We start from the raw sequence: 23349 nt of genomic DNA on the forward strand, positions 1-23349 counted from the left end.
AAGGACAGGATGCCAAGGGCACAAAAAGACTGGGAAGGGGGCTCTTGCCTGGTAGATGGTGGCGTTGGGCCCATCAAACTGGAGACCTGCAGGATGCGGACAAGAGGACAAAAAAGAAAACAGCATCTGAGAGGATCCCAAGGGCTCTCTGAGTCTCCCACCCTCCTGGCTGACTCCACATCTTTCCAGGGCCCGGTTAAGTGTCCCCCGCTTTCCACGGTGTTCGCCGACACACTCCCTCTCCCCAGGGTTCTGTTAGATAGATGTTTCCCATGGTCCTTCCAGAGGTTCCAAAACCTCTGGTGCCTATCCTCCACGTCGGGTGGGTGCTGTGAATTAATTCAGTCCCTTCCTGGTATCTCTGTTACTGAAGGGAAGGAAACCTTCTAGGTGAAGGAGACACCTAGAGCAGTCAAACTCATCAAGACAAGAAGGAGCCCTGGCTAGTGTGGCTCAGTGGATTTGGTGACGGCCTGTCAACCAAAGGGTCTCGGGTTGGACTCCTGGTCAGGCCATGGAGCTGGGTTGCAGGCCAGGTTCCCAGGTGGGGGCCTGCAAGAGGCAATTGATCTTTGCAGTATCTCTCACACACTGGTGTTTTCCTCCCTCCTTCCCCTCCCTCTAAAAATAAATCAATAATATCTGCAAAAGTTCTTTTTAAAAGACAGAAAATAGATGGTGGCAGCCAGGGGCAGGGAAAGAGGGGAGTTAACGTTAAAGGCGCAGAGTCCCAGTTGGGAAAATGAAAACATTCTGGAGAGGGGTGGTGGTGATAACTGCAGAACAATGGGGATGTGCTTAATGGAACAGGCTGTACACTTAAAAATAGTTCAAACAGTACATTTTTATGTATACTTTTCCACAATAAGAAATGAGTCAGCCAAAACATCGCATCCTTTTCAAATGACTACTCAAACATACTAACAACCCCAAATGTATTTACTTTAGCATTTACCTCTTTTCTTATAATATGACTAGTTCAAGTTCTAATTCAAACATATCTTCCCTCTGTGGCCATAGATAACTTTCTGAACTCATCTACGAAATTGGCAAAATAATGTTTACCTCACAAAGCTGTGATGTTGAATTAGAGTAACACTCCCACACCCCCCCCCAACCCCCAGCAAGTCCCTGCTCAGGACAAGATTTATAATTGTTTAAAAACCAAATAAATGCTTCGTTCCTAGAAAACAGTGGTGCCTGTGTCTCAGCCAGAGCCCCCTCCATGATCTTCTTGCAGGGTGGGGCTGTCAGGGTCCCTGTGAGTGTGGCAGGGTCCCCAGAGAGGCAGGCCCAGCACGGACACTGCCTTCCTCAGAATGATGCCCTGACTGGAATTGAACCGGCGTCCCTCTCAATTCGCAGGACTCCCAGCCCACTGAGCCACACCAGTCGGGGCACAAGCCTAAGAGTTTTTTAATCAAGATAAATATTCCACTGCCTGGCCGATGAGCTCACTGCCTGCTCCCATGATGCTGTAGGACACCAAATGCCGATTTTGTCCTAAGATGCCTTGGGGCACACGGATATCTGTCCCCTTCTGTGTTACCTCATAGCCTCCGGGAGGTCACGGATACTAAGGGTGATCTCCAGTGGTGGGAAGCGTGACATGAACATGAAATGAAATCACGTCAAACTTCTTGCCTTGTGTTGGGTACACAGCAGGTACTCAATTTATGACTGTTCCCTTCTGTTACTTGCTTTTGGTTAAGAAGGAGTAGGAAACTTGTTCAGTTCTCTGAGATGGGGACGTACCTACCTGGAATAGGAACTGTATGCAGCGGCATCACCTCCACTCCGTGCACGGGGTACCCGAAGGGGAGGTTGGGCGGAGCCAGCAGGGGCGGTGGGCGTGGCAGCCCTTCTCTGCGGGGGCGGGGGCGGGGGTGGGGCGGGGAAGAAACGTTAGCAGCTGCCCTACCACCCAGCGGCCCAGGTTAGTTCCTAAAGTGGCGCCCCTGCCCAGAGCCTGGTGCTGTCAGTGGGAAGAACTGGAAAGGGCACCATCCCCCTTTCCCCTCCATTCCCCCTCCTTACTCCCAGCCTCTAATTCCACAAGGGAACTGAGGCAGTTTACAACAAAGCGCTTAAAAAAATAAAAGTCACAGGCTGGGTGGAGGTGGGTAAAGGGGGACATCTGTAATGGTATCAGCAATAAAAATGAAAATCACGACCAGCAAAAGAGAAACAAAATAACCAGGCCACATGGGCCAATCCTGGAGCTGGCTTGTCCTGGCAAGAGAAAGCCAATAGCAGTTGACTTTTGAGGAATTTTGCAAGCCAGTTGTTACATACAGCCATTAATAAAATTTAAGTTATATACACTTGAAATGAAATACAGTGTAATGCCCAGAAAGGTAATAAACTCTCAGAGCACATCAATTCTTGATTACTTCATGATCTCTGCTCTGTTACAGGTGATTAACATCTGTCAGGTATTTGTACAGTGTAGACATCACAGGTGGGCGACCGGCTGACTATGCCATCTATGCCTTCCCAGCCGGTGCATTCAGTGACATCGGGTCGGTAGCATGAAACCCGCCACGGTGTGGCAATTACACCACGGAAACTGGCAAACACTGCAAGCAGCCATCAAAAGCTTCAAAACCCCATTGCTAAACATTTACCACCACCGTTCATACCTCCCCCTAGCATGTATAAATGGGCCTACACACACTCTCTCACACATGAGTATTCCCTCTACTTTTTTTTTTTTAAGATTTTATTTATTTATCTTTAGAGGGGAAGGGAAGGAGAGAAGTGTCAATGTATGGTTGCCTCTCATGAGTCCCCCGCCGGGACCTGGCCTGCAACCCAGGCATGTGCCCTGACTGGGAATCGAACTGGCAACCATTTGGTTCACAGGCCGGCGCTCAATCCACTGAGCTACACCAGCCTGCTGAGTTCCACACAGTTTGATGACTACAATGTATGGGCCACAGACCGCCCGCACTCACTCGGTACAGGGTTCGGCCACTCTGGGCTATGACAGTGCACAGTGGCTGTGGTAGGAATGAACACAGCTCTGGAGGAGGGCCACTGATTGTATCTTCTCCATTGTACCGCAAGCTGGTTGAGAGCAGGATCTAGATCAGATTTCCCTTTGTACCGAACTCAGTGCCTCCTCGCTCAGAGCAGATGTGCAGTGTTTTTCCATCAGCTGATGGAGAGATTTGAGAGCGATCTGGGTATCTCTCTGTCCAGCTACTTCCTTACTGTCACAAGACCTGGTTCACACTGATTTTTGTACTGGGCTCTGTTTTTCGTCATTGTTGTTCATACCTGAACTGTCAGGTATCATTTCACGAAAGATGGGCATTTCCACAGCTGAGGGAGGGGCAGTTAAAGACAAGGCCAGCTCCTTCCCTGTTCGGAGTCACGGCCTTCTTGTAATTCCCGCTTCCCAGCTCTCTGCAGATCAGCACTCCACCCCACAGTCCCACGCCTCCCTATCTCTCCTCTCCCATCTCCTGCTCTCCCTCCCCACCATGCATGCCTGGCACCTTGCACAGCTAAGACGTTCCCTCCTGGACATGGCCGTGACTTCCTTCTCTCGGTGGTCCTCTCACTGCCAGGACAGACAGAGCCATCACCCTACATAAACGTGCCCAAGGGTTGCCCCTCACCATCTACTTATTTCATAGATGTTTGTTGGACCCTACTCTGTGCCAAGTGCCTCAAGTCCTCACCAGGGACCTCACAGAGACTCTAGCAGACAAACAGAGGAGACCGTCCCGATGGGAGGTGGACAAAGCGGTTTAGGGTACCCAGGTTCTGCTTGGTGTGAGAGCTTTTCTCATGGACTCATGGATACTTCGCTTATCATCTTTACTATCTGACTGTACCACCTCATTGGGGCTACAAACCTGGTACAGTTTTAAGCCCTTCCACATATCAACTCATGCTCACAAAAATTCTAGGGAGTACTATTATCGTCACTTACGGAGGAGGTTAAGCCTCTTGCCCAGGGTCCCCGAGCCGGGACGGGGAGGATGTGGACCTGAACGCAGCCAGTCTGCCTCACTCGGCAGCACTGCTCACTCCTGAGCCCTGCTGCTCCTCACACAGCTGGATGGGGCGAGGGTTCGAATCCCTGCAGGAACCACCCGTGCATTTCACAAGTTCTCTGACTCCGGTGCTCCTTCCTGCTGGTGCTCTCATCTTTCTTCTGAAGAATCCTCTGTGTGTATGTAGTTTGAGGGGTTAGTGGCTGATTCCCCAGATCAAACCTGGACAGAGCCCAATTCACGCTTTCTCTTCTGTGATTCACAACTGAGGCTCAGTCCCCCCACCGAGGACTGTCCCACAAGGAGGCGCAGCCAACAGCGACTCCAGCCGAAGGAACGCTCACCTTCCGCTTGACTACTCCGCAGGTTTCCCCACACCTTCCCTGCAGCCTGTTCTCCACAGAGGCCAGCATGATGCTTCACAAACATCTCTCAGATAACCTGTCAGTTTTTTAAACCGTTCAATTCTTTGCACCACTCAGAAAGCAAAATGTACTCTCCTCTTCCTGGCTTACGACGGCCCTCCGGACTGGCCGGCTCCAGGCTGACATTCCCTGCCTTCCCCTGGCTCACTGACTCCATGGCCAGCTCTCATCAGGCCAATACCGTGAAAGGCCCACGCTGGCTCTGGGCTCTGCGGCAACTCTTCGCTCTGGAATGTTTCTTTTTCAGGGAGCCTGGGTAGACACCTGCTTGATAAACAAGTCAGAGTTCCAAGTCACGTTCCTTCGTGATCCCGTGAAATGCTATGCCATCAGAGAGCATCCTACCACAGCATTTTAATTTATATCTCTAACGAGCACCTCTAACCATCTAATATACAGGTGGTTTATGTATTTCTTCCTGTATTATGTATTGCCCGTGAAGAACTGGAAGATGATGATATTAATAATAAACCACAATACTAAGAGTAGGTAATATTTCTGCAGTGCTTCTACGTGTCAGGCCCTTTTCCAGTTACCAATTCTTTGCGTGGTGATACCATTCACCTTACAATAAGGCTTTGAAGGAGATATCCCTATTATAATTTTTCTTATGAGGTACTGAAGTACTATGAGGTTAAGTAACGTGTCATCCAGCTCGTTTCAAAGTTAAAGTCCTTAATCACAGTGCTATTATTTTTATCATAGCACACCTTCTATGATAACTCATAAATCACTGTTAATTAATTGATTAATTAATTAACTGCTTGAAGGGCTTGTCCATCCCGCATGCATTCCGTTGTATCTTAGTTTCGCAGCCTGGTCATCCTACGGATGACCTACGGATTTGGTAAGTTCCCGACATCCTTCCCACAAACTCCCTTTTGACAGAAGCCAGCCAGAGTCAATTTCTGCTCCTTTCAATCAATAATCCTGCACCTCGTGCACAGCAGGGAGACGGCCCGTCCTGAGTGTCAGTGAACAAGGCAGTGCAACTTGGTGAGACGACAAAGCCACCTGCTCAGAGAGCCTGGGTGTGGGGAGGCCACACCACTGCACCCCACGGACATTTCCAACCGCCGCTGTTCCTTCGCTCCTTTATAATTACGAAATGTTTTATACCAGCCAAGTTTAGAAATCTTCATTTAAGGGCTACTTCCTCAGTTCTCTTTCCTGGGTTTGCTTCTGATAGTTCCTCCCAGGGACCCCACAGAAGGGGAGCTCCTTCCTTCTCTCTTTGAACCCACGCTCTCAGGACAAAGTGGAGAGAGCTTCCGCTCTTCCTCGGGACCCCAGAGACCCTCACAGTCCACCATACCTCCTCTGAAAGTGTTCAAATTCAGCCTGCCTCCTTGCCTTTGCGGCAGGGAGGTCTGTCTGGCCATAGCCATCCTGGAAGCGGTAGCCCTGGTGTTGGGTTTCACACCGGCACTGGTTTTTCGGGAACAGCCTAAAATGAGCAAGAAAATGGACCATTATTGGGCGGGTGGGTTGATGGGTAAGAGGGAGCCTGAGGCCTCGTCCAGTGTGTCATCCTGAGACTCTCCTTCCCCAGAAGCACTGTCCTAGTTGGGCTGAGACTCAGGAATCTCAGCAGTGGTCCCTGACAAAGCCAGGGGGAGCAGAGAGGAGGGAGCCTGGGAGAAGGCCCCCCTCTCTTGAATTATCCTCCGCACCAAACTTCCTTCAACTTGGGTCACAGGAGCGCCAGGGGAATTTCAGCCCCCACCCCCAAGAGGAGGCTGGAAGGACAAAAAGGCAGCAGTTAAATCCAAGGTTTTAAGGCACTTTGCTGAGTGTTGCGGAGAACAGAGACCATACCCTGGAGACCAAGCTTTTCCCTGGTCCTACGGCTGGGAATCATTTTAGCAACCAACACTGGTTCAGGAAGGTCGAGAACCATCTGTACCACGGGTGCAAAAGGGCAGAGCAAACCCTAGGAGGAGCACGGGAGATGCCAGACCAAGGCGGAAGAGAGAGGACAGGTGATATCTCACCAGATTCCATCGTAGGAAAAGAGGTTCCTGAGATGTTTCTCAGGTAGAAGCTTCGGCATGCGGACAGCCTGAGCAGGACCAGGGAACTCTGGGTGGAGGCTTAACTCTTCGTGAAGGTCCACCCCTCTGAGCACAAACAAAACCACACCAGCTCCTAAGAGGAAGACGGACACCTTGAAGAGCCACAGAAATCTGGAGCTGTTGGGGTACAAAACAGCAAATTCCATTAAAATATTTTTTTCCTGATTAGGTATTAAACGAATTGATGGTGTAGTAGATAAAGAAAATGTAACTTAAGGGGGAAATGTAAGTTACATTTATACTTCATACCATTTATCAACATTTATTTCTGGTAAATTAAAAAAAAATCAAGTTGCAACAAAGAGACTCAGAAAAAAATCACAAATAAAATAATAGGCCAAAACATTCTAAGGGGAAAAATGAGTAAAGCTGGTAATATTAATGCGAGCACAGTTGAACTCAAGGCAGGAAAAAAGGTATTAAATAGGACCAGAAGGATCACGTATAATTATCAAATGCATGGCCCACAAAGCTGTTGTAGTGGTCGTGAACTTTATCGTCTAAATAACAGCACTAAAATACACAAAGCCAAGAACGACAGGTTATAAGAGAAGAAGGATTCAAAATATAAATATAGCCATCAAGTCTATCATTCTCACATCTAACCTCTAACATTTCAACATCTTAGTCCTTAACAGATCAAGTCTCAAAAATATATAAGAGCAATTAAATGAGAGAATTCTGTGAAAGAGCCCATGGAACATTTACAAAAAGTGGCCACATATTTGGACACAAAGAAAACTGTAATAAAGTAGAATTTTTCAGATCATATAATTAACAGTTAATCAGTTATCTACTAAAAACTCCCTCCCTCAACAACATGGAAATTTGAAAGCAAAAAACAAAAAACTTTCCACAGCAACTCTTGAATCAAGGACAGGAGCAGAACGAGAATATTAAGATAATAAAGACACTACACAAACAACTATGGAATATGCTAAAATTATACGAAGAGGACATTTTGAAGCTTTAAATACGAATGTCTAGCCACAAAAATAAAAAAATTAAATCGAGCAGTCAAGTAATAGGTTTGAGAAAGGACAGCAAAATCAATCTAAGAAAAGTAGAAACAGCTTAGTTACAATGCAAGTAGAAAGTGATAAGGTAGAAAAAAACCTAACCTCAAATCATTACTAAATCTAAGCACTGAATAGACAACTTTGGGGAGAGCTGGTAGTTTGTAACCTCCCTTCTTTAAGGCTTTTCTCCTGAATCACGAAGATGACACCTACAAGCCCAGTCGGTACTACATGACACCGCCCTGGTCATGGTTGACCTGACTAAGGACGAAGGTCTGTGGGTCGATGAACCGGAATTTTTTCCCCAGGAATTGGGAAGCAGAAATAGTGATTGGCTTATCCTGGGCCCCCGAACTGAGGAGAAAGGGGAGAAGAGAGCGTAAAGAGAAGAACGTGAGACCCGAGAGAAGCCCGGATCTCGAATACCTAGACGAAAGAGGTAACTTTCTAAAAAAACACAAATGATATAAACGGACCTCTAAAGCAGGGGGGAAAGTGAGGAGGTTGTTGAAAGCCGACGCAACGCCCTACCCCTTTCAACAAAGTCCCAAATTCATGTTTCAAAAGTAAACAGTTCCAGTCTGGTTTACAAAACAGCTTTTCCTGTTTTTACAGTAACTGTTTTTACGAAACAGGGGAACAAGAATAAGTACTTAAGAACAATGATGGGTCACCCAAGGTCAGTCGACATTAATTCAACACCGACTGTAATTCCTAATTTGGGGTCTGGTGAAGAAGGAAATTTTATTCACTGCAAATAGCTCGACTGTGACACAGCAGGGCTGTGAAAACAGGACTGTGGCTTGGTGGCCTTGGTGGCCTTGGTGGCCTTGGTGGCCTTGGTACCATGCCCCCGCCTGCTCTGCCCTGCACTGGTCTGCCCCATTCTGCTCCTGTAAGATGTCTTCGGTGTCTCAGCTTCAACTCCAGCCTGGGAAACGCAGTCTTCAGCCTTTGGTGGCAAAGGAAAACGGGCTCCCAGCGCCAGCCGGGAGCTGACCTACGTAGACAGAAGTGCCTGCCTCTGGTCCAAGAGTTTCTCATTTAATGCATTTTAGTTTTTCAGGATGCAATGATTTCATCTGTAAAAAATCATGCTTCTTATTCCCTTATTGTCGGGAACAAGATAAAAATGCCCACTGTTACTATTTAACATGATCATGAAGGCACAATCAATGTGGTAAAATTAGCTTATAAAATATAAAAGATATATAAAAACAAAGGGAATAACAAGCATAATTTTTTTACAGATGAAATCATTGCATACTGGAAAACTAAAATGTATTAAACTAGAAACTATTAGAAATAGTAAGATTTGGGGGGGTGGGCATGGGTGGGAATATAAGACAGAAAACTGTACTTGAACAAGAATTAAATTTTAAAAAATAAAATAAATAAAAAATAAAGAAATAAAAGAAATAGTAAGATTTTAGTAAGGTAGCTAATTATGAATAAATACATTTTTCACTTCCCGATTTGAGAGAAAGAAAGAGAGAGAAATATCTATCTGTTGCCCCACCCCCCGATGCATCCATTGGTTGGCTCCTGCACGTGCCCTGATGCTCCGGTCTAACCCAAAACCCTGGCACATTGGCTTATGCTATGATTTTTTTGTACAGATTTTATTTATCTTTAGAGGGGAAGGAAAGGAGAGAGGGAGAGAAATATCAATGTATGGTTGCCTCTCATGCGTCCCCTACTGGGAACTGGCCTGCAACCCATGCATGTGCCCTGACTGGGAATTGAACCGCGATCCTGTGGTTTGCAGGCCCGCGCTCAATCCACACCCTGGCACATTGGGACGGTGCTCCAACCGGCTAGACAACCCGGTCAGGGCATAAATATTTCTAATAATAATTATTAATGTTATCATCTAATGACCACTCTGTGCTAATCCTCTGCCAAGAGCTGCATGCACATCGCCTCATTTAATTCTCACAACAACCTAAAGAGAGAGGTTCTGTTATGCCGCTCAATTAACAGATGAGTTAGCTGAGGCTTAAAGAGGAAAAGAAAGTTGATCAGTTGGTAAACAGTGGATGGAGGACTCAAAACCACACTACTCCACAGCTTTCTACAAGCCAACAATGAGTCAAAATAGAATGAAGGAAGAGAGCTAACTTAAATTAATGATGCAAAGGGACAGAATACTCGGGCAGCAGAAACTTAAGTAACACATGGGACCTCAGTGGCAGACAGACTGTTGAGATAACCCCCACCAGCCCCAGAAGGGTAACCTTCCCCCCTCCAGCCCGACGAGTCCCAGGAGGGTAGCTCTTCCTGGTCCTATTTGGACACTTAGCCAAAAACTGTTGCTGTTCAGCATTTAAAATGTGCTCCTCATTGGTATCATTGGCCTCTTTTGAAAACATGCAGTCTTAAGTCAGGTCTTCTTTAAACCTCTTCCCATGCTAGAATCTTATTAACATACAAGAAATTTAGTCTTGGTGGGTGTGGCTCAGCAGATTGAGTGCTGGTTTGAGAACCAAATGGTCACTGGTTCAATTCCCACTCAGGGCACATGCCTGGGTTGTGGGCCAGGTCCCCAGCAGGGGGTGCGCAAGAGGCAATCACACATTAATGTTTCTCTCCCTCTCTTTCTCCCTCCTTTCCTTCTCTCTAAAAATAAATAAATGCAATCTTCAAAAAAAAAAAGAAATTTAGAGAGATTAAGTACCAAAATACCCAACCCGATACTTGTGCATTTTTAGTATCACACAGAATTAAAATCCCAGGAACAACGAACACACTAGATCTTCCGTGGTTTCTCCCTTCAGTCATTTCAAACACAGAAAGTAGGGCCTGTATGGTTATCGGTCTGCTGGTTTTATGTTAAATCCCCCGTGTTTGTACCAGTATAATTAGATTGAGCAAACATTCATTTGTGTTGGATTTTAACCAAGTCTTACAGTGATTATTATTGTCTTTCTAGAAATCTCATTTTGTGCTGTGATAGAAAATCTCCATTTTGAAAATCTGTTTTACAAAAGAAAAGAGAAAATCTACATTTACAGAAGCACCTGTCCTTAATGACCTCAGGCAAAAAAAAACACTTTACAGTTAATTGAATGTTTGCATGTGGAGTATAACTGAACAAGAAGAGCCTCGGAAAGAATGAGAGAGAGTATTAATAGTTAAATAAAATACTGCCTTTGTCTTGTGCAGAACATGTAGAATGTATCCTTTAGTACATAATTTTAGAAGGTAGTGATGCTTTATTACTGCAGCTAAAGCAAGATTTAATCATGAAATGTTTGAACATCTTGGAGTGTTTTTATACCTTGGAAGTTGCTGACCACTATTTTTTTTTAAAGATTTTATTTATTTATCTATAGAGGGGAAGGGAAGGAGAGAAGGAGAGAAATATCAATGTATGGTTGCCTCCCATGAGTCCCCTGCTGGGAACTGGCCTGTAACCCAGGCATGTGCCCTGACTGGGAATCGAACCTCGATCGTGTGATTCGCAGGCCCGCGTGACCACTATTATTTTTTTAAAGACATTTTTATTTGGCCCTGGCTGGTGTAGCTCAGTGGAGTGAGTGTAGGCCTGCGAACCACACGATCGCGGTTCGATTCCCAGTCAGGGCACATGCCTGGGTTGCAGGCCAGTTCCCAGCAGGGGACGCATGAGAGGCAACCACACAATGATATTTCTCTCCCTCTCTCCTTCCCTTCCCCTCTAAAGATAAACAAAATCTTTTTAAAAAGATATTTTTATTTGTTTTGAGAGAGAAGGGAGGGAGAAAAAGAGGAAGAGAAACATCGATGTGGGAGGAAACATCAGTCGGTTGCCTCCAGTACACGCCCCAACCATGGACTGAACCTGCAACCCAGGCATGTGCCCTGACCAGGCATCAAACCGTGACCTTCTGGTTTGTGGGACAACGCTCAATCAACTGAGCCACAGTGGTTAGGGCTTACCACTATTATTTTTGTTTAAAGTGTGATTATTTTCCCTTTCTTCCCAATTTCTCTTTTTTAAAAAAAGTGAGCTTCTGGTCCTCAATTGAACAGGCATTAATATATGCCTTTTGAGCTGTGTAATGTAATAGTTGGATATTTGCTAATTTGTTTTTATAATGTAATTGATAAAATGTGATGTATGTTGACATTAGTTCAATCATATATTTATGCTGAGAACATGTGGTTATAGTTCTTTGGGAGAAATAATGTTTCCAGTGTGCATGCATCCCCTTGCTAAACTCTAGTGTGAGAATTCAAACATCTAAAGAAAAATAATGAAATGCATTTTTTAAAAGATTTTATTGATATACCTTTAGAGAGGTGGTAAGGGAGGAGAAAGAGAGAGAGAGAAACACTGATGTGATATGCAAGAGATACATTGATCAGTTGCCTCTCACATACCCCCAACTGGGGACCTGGTCCAAAGCCCAGGCCTGTGCCCTGATGGGGAATCAAATCGGCAACCTTTCGGTTCTCAGGCTGGTGCTCAATCCACTGAGCCACACCAGCCAGGGCTAAACATAACTTTGAGGTAGCACTTAATGCCTATTAATAACCAAAAGTGATGGGGGACAAAAGTGATATATACACACAGCTTTTGGATATCAGGAATTTTTGGCTGCAAGTAATAGAAACCCATTCAAATTATATGTATATAATGACTATGAATTGTTTCAGTGTTTCATACTGGACTAAGAGTATAAATAGTATCACCTTTCTTTATTTTCCTTAAACCGAATTAAAATTGGCTACATTCCACCTTTACTGTGATTAGCGGAAGTTCCAAAACCAGTCTTACCAACTTCCACCTAGAGCCTCAGGGGCAAAAGGGACTTCAGTCTCCTGTAATAGTGGACCATGCAATTCAGATCAACTTTCCCACTGATGACAACTAGAAAAGCTGGACCCCCCCACAAAAAAAATCTGCTTGAAGAGACTAGATGGGTGCCTACATAGTGAATTACTCAGATAGGATTCAAGGGATAATAGAGGTTAAGAGGTTAACCTCAAGGGATAATAGAGGTTAACAACATTGGAGGGAATTTGTCACCAGCATATTTGCACTAATGTAACAACTAAAAGGAAATTATCCCAGACGACAGGTCCTAACAAGAAATAAAAAATGTAAATAAGTGGGTAAAGTTGGACAACTATTAACTGCATAAAACAATAGCCCTGGCTGGTGTGGATCAGTGGACTGAGTGCTGGCCTGTGAACCGAAAGGTCACGAGTTTGATTCCCAGTCAAGGCACATTCCTGGGTTGCGAGCCAGGTCCCCAGTTGGGAGCATGTGAGAGGCAACCAACTGATGTTTCTTATTCTCTTTCTCCTTCCCTTCCCTGCTCTCTAAAAATTAATTAAAAAAAAAACCAACAATGTTGTTTGTTTCGTTTAAAATACAATAGAATAAAAATAGTAAAATAGTGACATGTCAGGAAAGGCAATAAATAAACTAAAAGTGTCCTAAGGTCATTGCATTTTTTTAGGAAGAAGATTAAAAATACCAAGTCATTAAAAAAAATTTATTTTTAATATATTTTATTGATTATGCCATTACAGTTATCCCATTTCCCCCCTTTATTCCCCTCCACCCTGCACACCCCCTCCCCCACCATTCCCCCTCTTTAGTTTATGTCCATGTGTCACAAGTTCTTTAGATTCTGCATTTCCCATACTATTCCTGCCCTCCCCCGTGTCTATTTTCTACCTACCGTCTATGCTACTTATTCTCTGTACCTTCTCCCCGTTTCTCCTCCTCCCACTCCCCTGTTGCTAACCCTCCATGTGATCTCCATTTCTGTGGCTCTGCTCCTGATCTAGCTGTCCTCTTGGTTTGCTTTTGTTTTAGGTGTGGTTGTTAATAACTGTGAGTTTGCTGTCCTTTCACTGTTCGTATTTTTTATCTTCTTTTTCTTAGATGAGTCCCTTTAACATTTCATATAATAAGGGCTTGGTGATGATAACTCCTTTAACTTGACCTTATCTGAGGAGCACTTTATCTGCCCTTCCATTCTAAATGAAAGCTTTGCTGCATACAGCAATCTTGGATGTAGGTCTTAGGATTTCATGACTTGGAATACTTCTTTCCAGCCCCTTCTTGCCTGGAAGGTCTCTTTTGAGAAATCAGCTGACATTCTGATGGGCATGCCTTTGTAGGTGACTGTCCCCTTATCTCTTGCTGCTTCTAGGATTCTCTCCTTCATTTTCATCTTGGCTAATGTAATGATGATGTGCCTTGGTGTGTTCCTTCTTGGGTCCAACTTCTTTGGGACTCTCTGAGCTTCCTGGATTTCCTGGAAGTCTATTTCCTTTGCCAGACTGGGGAAGTTCTCCTGTATTATTTGTCAGATAAGTTTTCCACTTGTGGCTGTTTCTTTTCCCCTTCTGGTACCCCTATAATTTGGATGTTGGAACGTTTAAAGATGTCCTGGAGGTTCCTAAGCCTCTCCTCATTTTTTTTGAATTGTTGTTTCTTCATTCTTTTCTGTTTGGTCATTTTTTCCTTCCTTCTGGTCCATTCCATTGATTTGAGTCCCAGTTTCCTTTCCATCACTATTGGTTTCCTGTGCATTTCCCTTCATTTCATTTAGTTTAGCCTTCATTTGTTCATCTAATTTGTGACTAAAATCAACCAGTTCTGTGAGCATCCTGATCACCAGTATTTTGATCACATCTAATAGGTTGGCTATTTCTTGGTTGCTTACAAGTATTGGCTCTGGGGCTTTGAGCTGTTCTTGAGCCATAATGTTTTGGTCTGTTCACACCTTTTAGGTATGAGGGGCGGAGCCTTAGGTGTTCATCAGGGTGGGGTGACCCAGTCACTGGGTTGTGATGCTGTATGTGGGGGCAGGGTCATAGAGGGGCAATGGTGTTTGTTCCGTTCTCTCTCAGATTTCAGTTTCTTCTGCCGCTTCCCACAAGCAAACTGGGCCCTTCTGGTGCTGGCTCCCAGGTGTGTGGGCCTGTGCACCCTCCAGGACCCTGTGGGTCTCTCCAACACACTCTCTGTGAGCCTGGGAGCTTCTCCTGGCACCTCAAGCACAAAAGTTTTTCCAATTGGTGCTTTTAGGCTTTAATTCCTGTCGCTGGGGCTCTGGGTTGCATGGTCTGTCTCACTGCTCGCTCTTTCGCCTGGTTTATCAGTCTGGCTGAATGGTTCGTTGGACTTCCGTACAGTTCCATTTTCTGCGTTTTGGTTGCATTTTTGTTAATAAGACTTTGTTGTCTTTGAACTTGGTTGTGCAAGAAGGCACAGTGTTTCCACCTACGCCTCCATCTTGGCTGGAAATCCTGAAAATACCAAGTCATTTTATACTCCAATAGGCCAAGAGTACGTTATAATCTATAATGCAATGACTATGGAAATAGTACAAATAGTGAATAACTTTCAAGCTAATAGACAGGAAATAATAAATAAATTATAATGGAATAATAAAAAATAATATCAAGCCCTGGCTGGTGTAGCTCAGTGGATTGAGTGCGGGCCTACGAACAACACGATCGTGGTTCGATTCCCAGTCAGGGCACATGCCTGGGTTGCAGGTCAGTTCCCAGCAGGGGACTCCCGATAGGCAACCATACATTGATATTTCTCTCCTTCTCTCCTTCCCTTCCCCTCTAAAGATAAATAAATAAAATCTTTAAAAAATAATAATAATATCAAAAAGTGCAAGAAATGAACAAACAAAAAGAATGAGAACACAAACCAGCCAACTTCTAGAATTGCAGCCTCATGAGACCATGAGCAGAGGACCCAGCTGAGCTGACCCAGAGAGACTGCGCCCTAGTAAATGTGTATTACTCTGAAAAAAAGTGCAAGAAACGAAAGAAAGAACATAGATTCAGTAGAAAAAAATAGCACTAAAAGAAATGTTATACTGAAACAATCAACCACATAATGTATCAACAATTACATAAATATAAATCAATTAAATGCTCCAGTTAGCACACAAAGCTAGTCGGACCGATGGAAAGAGAGAAGCCCAGTTATATGTGGTTTGCAAGAGAAATAGCTAAAACACAAGGATGTAGAAAGCCTGACGATAGAAAAAGACAACTACACCAATAGTAACCAAGATGCAGGTGCTATCCCTATACCCATATCAAATGAAGTACACTTTTAAGACAAAAATCCAAAACCACAGATAAAGAAGAATACTTCAAAAGTAAAATATTCAGCCCTGGCTGGTGTAGCTCAGTGGACTGAGCGCGGGCCTGCGAACCAGAGGAACGCAGTTTGATTCCCAGTCAGGGCACATGCTTGGGTTGCAGGCCAGTTTCCAGCAGGGGCCAGTTTCCTGCAGGGGATACACGAGAAGCAACCATACATTGATGTTTCTTTTCTCTCTCCTTCCCTTCCTCTCTAAAAAGATAAATAAATAAAATATTTTTTTAAAAAGTAAAATATTCAGTTCAGAGCAAGATTCTTATTCTTTTTTTTAAAGATTTTATTTACTTATCTTTAGAGGGGAAAGGAAGGAGAGAGAGAGAGAAATATCAATGTATGGTTGCCTCTGGTGTGTCCCCTGCCGGGGATATATATATATATATATATATATATATATCCAAACCCTGCAACTAATTGTAATAATGAAATTATTGCTTAAGGTTTCTTCTGTTTTGACAGATAACAGCAAAGATCACTTCTGAAATTAGGTCATAGAAGACATTGTGGCTTTTGTGTTGGTGGCACATTCTGTCTCAGACAAGAACTCCGGGAGGTCAGCTGCCAGGCTGTGAGTTGCGGGTGCAGAGCCAGGCGGAGAGCTGACGCCTGCAGCCAGTAGAACCTGAGTGAACTGAAGTGTATTCATCAGCCCCAATCAAGCCTTCCACTCATTTTAGCTATTTTTCATTAACATACATTATTATTCCATCTGGTAGGTTTATGATTATTATCCTTTTTTAAAAAAATCTTCACCTGAGGATATATGTATTGATTTTTTTAGAGAGAGAGGAATCAGGAGAAAGAAACATCTATCAGTTGCCTCCTACGCGCCCGGACTGGAGAATGAAACCCAAAACCTTTTGGTATGCGGGTGGACGACACTCCAACCAACTGAGCTGTTCAGCAAGAGCTGATTATTATTCTTAATGACTGAATAACTAAATAGTTTCTGATTTTCTCAGTTTTAATCGGAATAGATACACTCCACATAAGCAAAAGCTCTTTGGGGACCTCCATCATCTCTCAAGAGCATAAAAATCTAAGTTCTAAACAATTGCTCCAGTTACTGTTAAGTTTTAATAACATGTATGAACTTCAAATTAGCATATTTTACTACTTATGGATTAAAACAGTATAAATTTGGGGAGTGGGCTGGGATGGGAATAAAGGGCAGAAAACTGTACTTGAACAACAATTAAAATTTAAAAAAACAACAGTATAAACTGCCACGTATAATATTTTGTTTGGTATGTAAAGATTTTAACTCATACATAAAGCATTTTACCTAACTTGAGTATCTCTAAAAACTGCAGCTTAATTTTAATTGTCTTGAAATGGAATAAGAAAGAAAATAACCATTAGTACTGATTATTAGAGAAAATAGTTCTGTTTTATAGAGGAGAGAGGTTAAAAGTGAGCAGCCAATGGTGGCAACTATGCTCCAGATGTCCCTCTCCAGGAGGTTGGGACGGCTGTGTCCCCAGCACCTAGGACAATAGCTTTCACATAGTAGTGTCAGCAAATATTCACAGAATAAAATATTATGAGTAAAACATCCCACACAATTAAAAAAAAATTTTGCTTTAGCCTCAAATACAGCTGAATTCCAATCTGCTCCCTTCAGTGTATTCTTTGGGGAACTCCCTCAATTTCCACAGCTGTAGAGTGGACATAGTTAGGAGTACTGTCTTCAAAAGGCGCTGCTATGAGCACTGCTGGAAGAATCGAGAACAGGCCCTACACAGAACATAAAAGCGCTCCATAGGGTAGCAAACGAATTTGCCAGCCCCCACTTACTGAGCTTACTGCAAAGCACTAAATCACTTCCAATCATTTCCCAGGGTAGGGTGGAGCATATTGGGGCACCTCATCCCTCTACACTGTGTACTTTTTTAAAAAGATTTTACTAATTTATCTTTAGAGGGGAAGGGAAGGAGAGAGGGAGAGAAATATCAGTGTATGGTTGCCTCTCATGCGTCCCCTGCTGGGAACTGGCCTGCGATCCAGGCATGTGCCCTGACTGGGAATCGAACCGCGATCGCCTGGATCTCAGGCCCGAGCTCAATCCACTGAGCTACACCAGCCAGGGCTTAAGAAGCCATAATGCTTATGAACCATTTTCTCCTGAACACGTTCTTGCATTTTCAGGAGCTGACTTCTGTGTCAGTGTCAAATGACTGAAAAAGCCAACTGACTTTTGAAAAATACAGAGAAAAGAAAACTTGAACAACAATTAAAATAAATAAATTAAAAGGAAAAAAGAAAACTTGGGGATAAAGAGGGGAAAATGTATTTCTGACCCTTCGTAGCTTATGAAAATTAAGGTAGGCCCCCAAGTGTACCTTGTCCCCCGTTATTTTGTTTCCTCATCTTAGAAGGACAAGATCAGAAGTATCCATTTCAAAAGCAGACTTTTTTTTTTACAGGAAAAAGAAAATTTAGAAGCAAAGGAAAGTTTAAAAGAAGTTTCTTGAGAGGCACTGTAATTTCCCCAAGGTCACACTAGCCAGCAACCTTAAGATCTTAGAGAGACATCAGTTACAACCCAGACCTTTGTGTAAGGTTCTAACTGCCCGATTGCACAGGGAAAGCCAAATTGGGCAAGCACTCACCTGCTTTAAATTCATTGGTACTCGTTCCTAGCACGGCACAAGGATTCCTAGGGTGGCCGTGCAGGAAGGAATGTGTGGTGGGTGGGGTGACAGTGGGGAAGGAAATGGGAGGAAAGAACGCCTTAGCCAGGGACCTTGGGTGGGGGTACAAGGACTGCTTCCCTTGCCCTCCGTCTCATCCTGTGCACAAAGTAGACCTCACATAAATGCTCCTAAAACATCATCTCACCGCGTTTTCACAAGGTGACTTCCTTGCCAGTACTAAAAGATTGTTCTACAAAGAAGAGAGAAACTTTGGGAATAAAAAGTCACGAGCTGTATTTCGGACTCGTCTAAGTAGTTTATAAACATTAAGGTAGACAGGCCTCCAAGTCTCCTTTCTCCCGTTAATTATTATCCAACTCCTTCGAACCTCTTCGGCCCCCCTGGACGCGCGTGGACCTGAAAGTGGACTTTCCAAAATCCTGCCTGTTAGGGTGTTTTCTGGAGCCACGGAAGGGACACAGCCTCAGCTCCCCGACCGTCCAGAGCCCGCGCGGGGGTGGGCGGGGACCCACGTACCCCAAGCGATGGATCTCGACCGCAGGAAAGAGGACCGGAGCCTCCTGGTTCCAACGAGAGGCAACCTCCACCTCCATGTCCAATTTTTTAACTGGAAAACCAGTGTGCCCTGGGGGCACAGCGACAGCGTCCCTAGGCGCCGTCCCCTGCTCGCTGTCCCCACCTACGCGGGGGTCGGGGTGGGGGAAGGGTTGGACTGAATGTAGAGACCAACTCTCGCCTCCCCCTGCCCTGGCATTCGCAGACCCCACATTTGACCACTCTCCGATGGCTCCGGGCTGGCCAGGTTTGACCTCCCACTTCTCTGCGCTCTGGTGACACTCACCTGTTCAAAGTCATTCTGAATCAGGCCGCCTCGGACCTGCACAGCCAGACAAAGCGGGGCGAGCTGGGGGGCCGGTTGGGCAGAGCCCGCAGCCACCCCGCAGACTGTCCGGTCCTGGCAACTACGCCGGCAAGTCTTCTGGGAACGGGGCAGGTGGAGGAGGCATGAGCGTTTGGGTCGGTCCCCAAATCCCACGTCACCACCACCCCGCCCACCTCCTGGTTCCGCCGGAGAGCCCAGCTCGGTGCCAGACAGTCTGTCCAAACGTCTATACCATCCGTCGGGGGTCAACCACACCTCACAGCGAACAGCCCTGGAGAGCTGGGAAAAGACGACGATGGAGATCACAGCCCCTGATGTGTGATACTAGGTACACACATCATTAGGGCTCGGCGCTAACCGCTTTATTTAGGTTGTGCCATTTATTGGTCACAACAGCCCTGAGAGGCGCATACCGCTATTAGCCCCACTTTTAGGACGGGGAAATTGAGACAAAGTAGGGGGCGATCAGATAGTAAGTGGAGCTGGGATTCCAGCCGCGTCTGGGCGACTTGGAAGCCCGCGCGACTAGGCGAGCACTTTCTGCCCGTCGGGAGCGGAGCCCGCGCGCCCGCCCCGCTCCCCGGCGTCCGAGGCCCGGGTCAGTACAAGGGGACCTCTCCGCGGCGGAGCGCAGGGATTCGGCGGTTTACCCAATCCTCTCCACCGTCTGGGACAGGGAGGGGCCGGCCAGGGACGTGGTCACGTGCCCCCTAGCGGACCCGAGCCTCCGTTTCCCCTCTCGCTCCTCTGCCCCGTGCACGTCTGGCGCACCGCTGCTGCGGTGTTCGCCAGACCTCCCAGCTTCCAGTGGCTTCTCGTCGGTGGGCAACCGGAATTCTTCTTTCCATCTTAAAAGAACAATAAAATCCCTGTGCCCACCTCTAGTCTCCTTACCACCACGGCCCCTTCCTTTCCTTCCCAGCTAAGCTGTGTTTACGGTCCATGAGCTTCAGCGCCTCATTCATTCCTTCCTTCCTCCACCACATCCCCTCACGCCCACCCTTTACCTGGGTTCACCAAGTTCAGCTGTTGCCCTGCCTGCACACTTCACTTCACCCCTTACTCCACCAAAATTGTTTTGGCAAAAGACGCCGGGAGGAAAGCTGGAGTGGGTTGAATCCCATTAACAGGCCCACGCAGCCACTTAATGCCTTTGTGCCTGGAAGAGTCTGGTGAAATTAGCCTTGGCAGGAACCTTTTCACAAGCCAGGTGCGATGTTGGGTGCTTTCCTGTGGCTCATCTCAGGTGTGATTGTCTTGTAGTTTACCATGACCCAGCCTAAGTCGCAAACATGACATATATTTAAAGTAGACAAAACAATGACATGCAAAATAAGCAGTGTTTCTCTGTGTATGTATACCGTAGGTACTTAATTAGACCCTGCTTCGTCCCCAGAAGAATTTAAGACAGAGATACATAACATATGAGGTGGTGTAAATAGTGAGAGAAATGAATCGAACCCAATCCGTCAGGAAAGAGAGCGGAAAGAGATGCCCGGAGGACCCAGAGCCCTGCGGCTGGAGAGTCCTAGACTCAGCCCTGAGCCTCTGGGCAAAACAGAGAAACCCTGCTGGGGGCGGGGGTGGGGTGGGGGTGGGGTGGGGGGGACTTTGAAAGAGCAGCTCCAGATAACTGGGTTCTAGAAACAGCTCTAAGAGGGAGGTTATGCTTCCCTGGACAGCACTGGTCAGCAAAGGATCGTACTTAACCATGTCCATGTAATAAAATGCCCCCAGTACTTACAAAAGGTTTTTCTATACATTATCCCCCTTCATTCAACCCTTCAAGGGACACTGAGAGCCGCTTCACGCGGTGAAAACCCAGTGTATGAAAGGTTTCACGACTTGTTCAAACTGTTGTGGCCGGCGTGGGAGCCAAGACTTGCACCTGGGAGTTGTGTCCTTCGGCCCGTCGGTGCTGGCCCCACGGTACACCTGCCTCCCCAGCTCTCTCCAACTGGGAAAACACTGGTGACTTGGAGGTGGGGATGAGGTTAACTCGACCTTGTCTTCTGCCTTACGGAAGAATTATAACCTGTGATTTCAGTCTCAAGGTGAATTCTCTGTGATTGTGAGTTCCTCTCCCTGCCCTGAGAGTGACTGGCAGGAAGGGGAAGCTGGCAAAGTGAGGATTTGCTAACACCGGTTCTCTATGGCAGCCATTCCCTTGTCCTTGAGAGTCAAGATGCTGAGCCAAGCTAAACAGAGCCCTCCGTGAGAGAGAAGAAATGGCCTTTCAAGACTGCCTGGAGCCCCTCGAGAGGCCAGACCTGCGCACATCACTCCCCGGGTGCTGTCTGGGGTCAGCCCAAGGGTAGCTTCTCCCGGTGGCTGACCCCGAACTTTTCCACTATAGCTGGTTACTGTTTTACCACTAGGACAAGACCTCTGCTTCTCCCTGGGGCGAATGGGATGGGCTCCCGACCCATTTCTGGCTGTCACTTAGACAAATCTGTCCGTTCTTCTGTAACATGAACCTCCTCTGTGCTTGAGAGCCCAGCCACTCTCCGCTGGCACTGATGTCGCAGAACCAGAAGAAAAATTCTTTATCCTTGACAATCGGGCTCTTGTCTACTTGTCCCTTGTGGGAGAAGCTCCTGGTGGCCCAGAGGGAACTCAGCTGCATAACCTGAACATACGCGAGCTTTGTATCCGGGTCAGATTAAAACCATGTTCTCAGCCAAGAGGAGGAACCCTCGGGGAAGAAAGGAGCCAAGTGATTTCTCATGCTCTGCTCAAGTGCCGGTGCGTGATGGCAACACCTGGGCTCCAAAGGAATGCAAACATGTCCCGTTCACTTTTCTTTTAATACACAGCCAAGGATATGCTTATTGATTTTAGAGAGAAAGGCAGGGAGAGAGAGAGAGAAACATCAATGTGAGAGAGAAATACCAATGGGTCGCCTCCCGTATGCACCCCTGTCAGTGATCAAACCCCAAACCTGTCTGGTGTATGGGATGCTCCAGGCAACTGAGCCACGCGGCCAAGGCTGTTCTATTCACTTTTTTTTTTAAAGATTTTATTTATTTATTTTTAGAGAGGAAAGGAAGGAGAGAAATATCAATGTACGGTTGCTTCTTGTGAGTCCCCTGCTGGGAACTGGCCTGCAACCCAGGCATGTGGCCTGACTGGGAATTGAACCAGCAACTCTTTGTTTCACAGGCCCATGCTCAATCCACTGAGCTACACCAGCCAGGGCTTGGTTTTTGTTTTTTCAGTTAACTTTATCTTAATATTCTATCAGACATGACAATGTCCAGCAATCCTATTATGCTATTCATAAGTTAGCTACAGAATTTATTTTTTAAATAATTTTTAAATCAGTTACAGTTGACATGTAATATTATATTAATTTCAGGTATACAACATAGTGATTAGGCTTTTTTTTTAAAGATTTTATTTCTTTATTTTTAGAGAAAGGGGAAGGGAAGGAGAGAGGGAGAGAAACATCAGTATGTGGTTGCCTCTTATGTGCTCCCTATCGGGGACCTGACCTGCATCCCAGGCATGTGCCCTGATTAGGAATCAAACCAGCGACCCCTTGGTTTGCAGGCTGGTGCTCAATCCACTGAGCCACACCAGCCAGGGCAGTGGTTAAACGTTTATGCAACATGAAGTTATCGCCTTGATCAATCTAGTGCTCACTTGGCACCCTACATAGTTTTTACAACATTATTGTCTATATCCTCTATGTTGCACTTTGCATCTCCGTGGCTATTCTGTAACTACCAATTTGTACTTCTTAATCCATTTACCTTTTTCACCATCCCCCCAATCCCTTCCCATCTGGCAACTGTCAAAATGTTCTCTGTATCTTGGAGTCTGTTTCAGTTCTGTTTGTTCATTGTCGTTTTGTTTTGTTTCTTAAATTCCACGGGTAAGTGGAATCACAGGGCACATGTCTGTCCCTGTCTGAGTTACTTCATAGCACAGCACCCTCTCGGTCCGTCCGTGTGGTTGTAGGGACAAGACTGCATTCTTTTTTACAGCCGAGTCCTATTTCGTTGTTCGTATGCAGCCTTCTTCTTCACCCACGGATGTGCTGAGGGACCCTTTGGGTCCATGTCTTGGCTGCTGTAAATAATGCCACAGTGAACATGCTGGACACGTATGTCTTTTCAGGTTAGGGTTTTGGGTTTCTTGGGGTAAATA

The 23349-nt window shown here is 45.7% G+C and overlaps 1 protein-coding gene across 3 annotated transcripts in view; it reads right to left on the reverse strand.

Annotated features, from left to right (window-relative positions):
- B4GALNT2 (beta-1,4-N-acetyl-galactosaminyltransferase 2 (SID blood group)) overlaps positions 1 to 19316 on the reverse strand; it is a 36613-nt gene extending 17297 nt beyond the window's left edge. Inside the window, exons 1-6 of one of the 3 annotated variants that reach the window (XM_037033378.1) lie at positions 19156 to 19316; positions 18831 to 18939; positions 6427 to 6624; positions 5748 to 5879; positions 1760 to 1866; positions 49 to 86 (exon numbers count right to left, since the gene is read on the reverse strand). In XM_037033378.1, the coding sequence (XP_036889273.1) occupies positions 49 to 86; positions 1760 to 1866; positions 5748 to 5879; positions 6427 to 6624; positions 18831 to 18907 (552 nt within the window). In that variant the 5' untranslated portion in view covers positions 18908 to 18939; positions 19156 to 19316. Of the gene's footprint in view, positions 1 to 48; positions 87 to 1759; positions 1867 to 5747; positions 5880 to 6426; positions 6625 to 18830; positions 18940 to 19155 lie in introns of those variants that run through there. The other 2 variants (XM_037033379.1, XM_037033380.1) reach the window with 2 other exon arrangements.
- Between the last annotated feature and the right edge of the window lie 4033 nt (positions 19317 to 23349).

Source organism: Sturnira hondurensis, unplaced genomic scaffold (genome assembly GCF_014824575.4).
Source record: "Sturnira hondurensis isolate 20B ecotype Veracruz unplaced genomic scaffold, ASM1482457v3 Scaffold0021632, whole genome shotgun sequence".
Lineage (NCBI taxonomy): Eukaryota > Metazoa > Chordata > Mammalia > Chiroptera > Phyllostomidae > Sturnira > Sturnira hondurensis.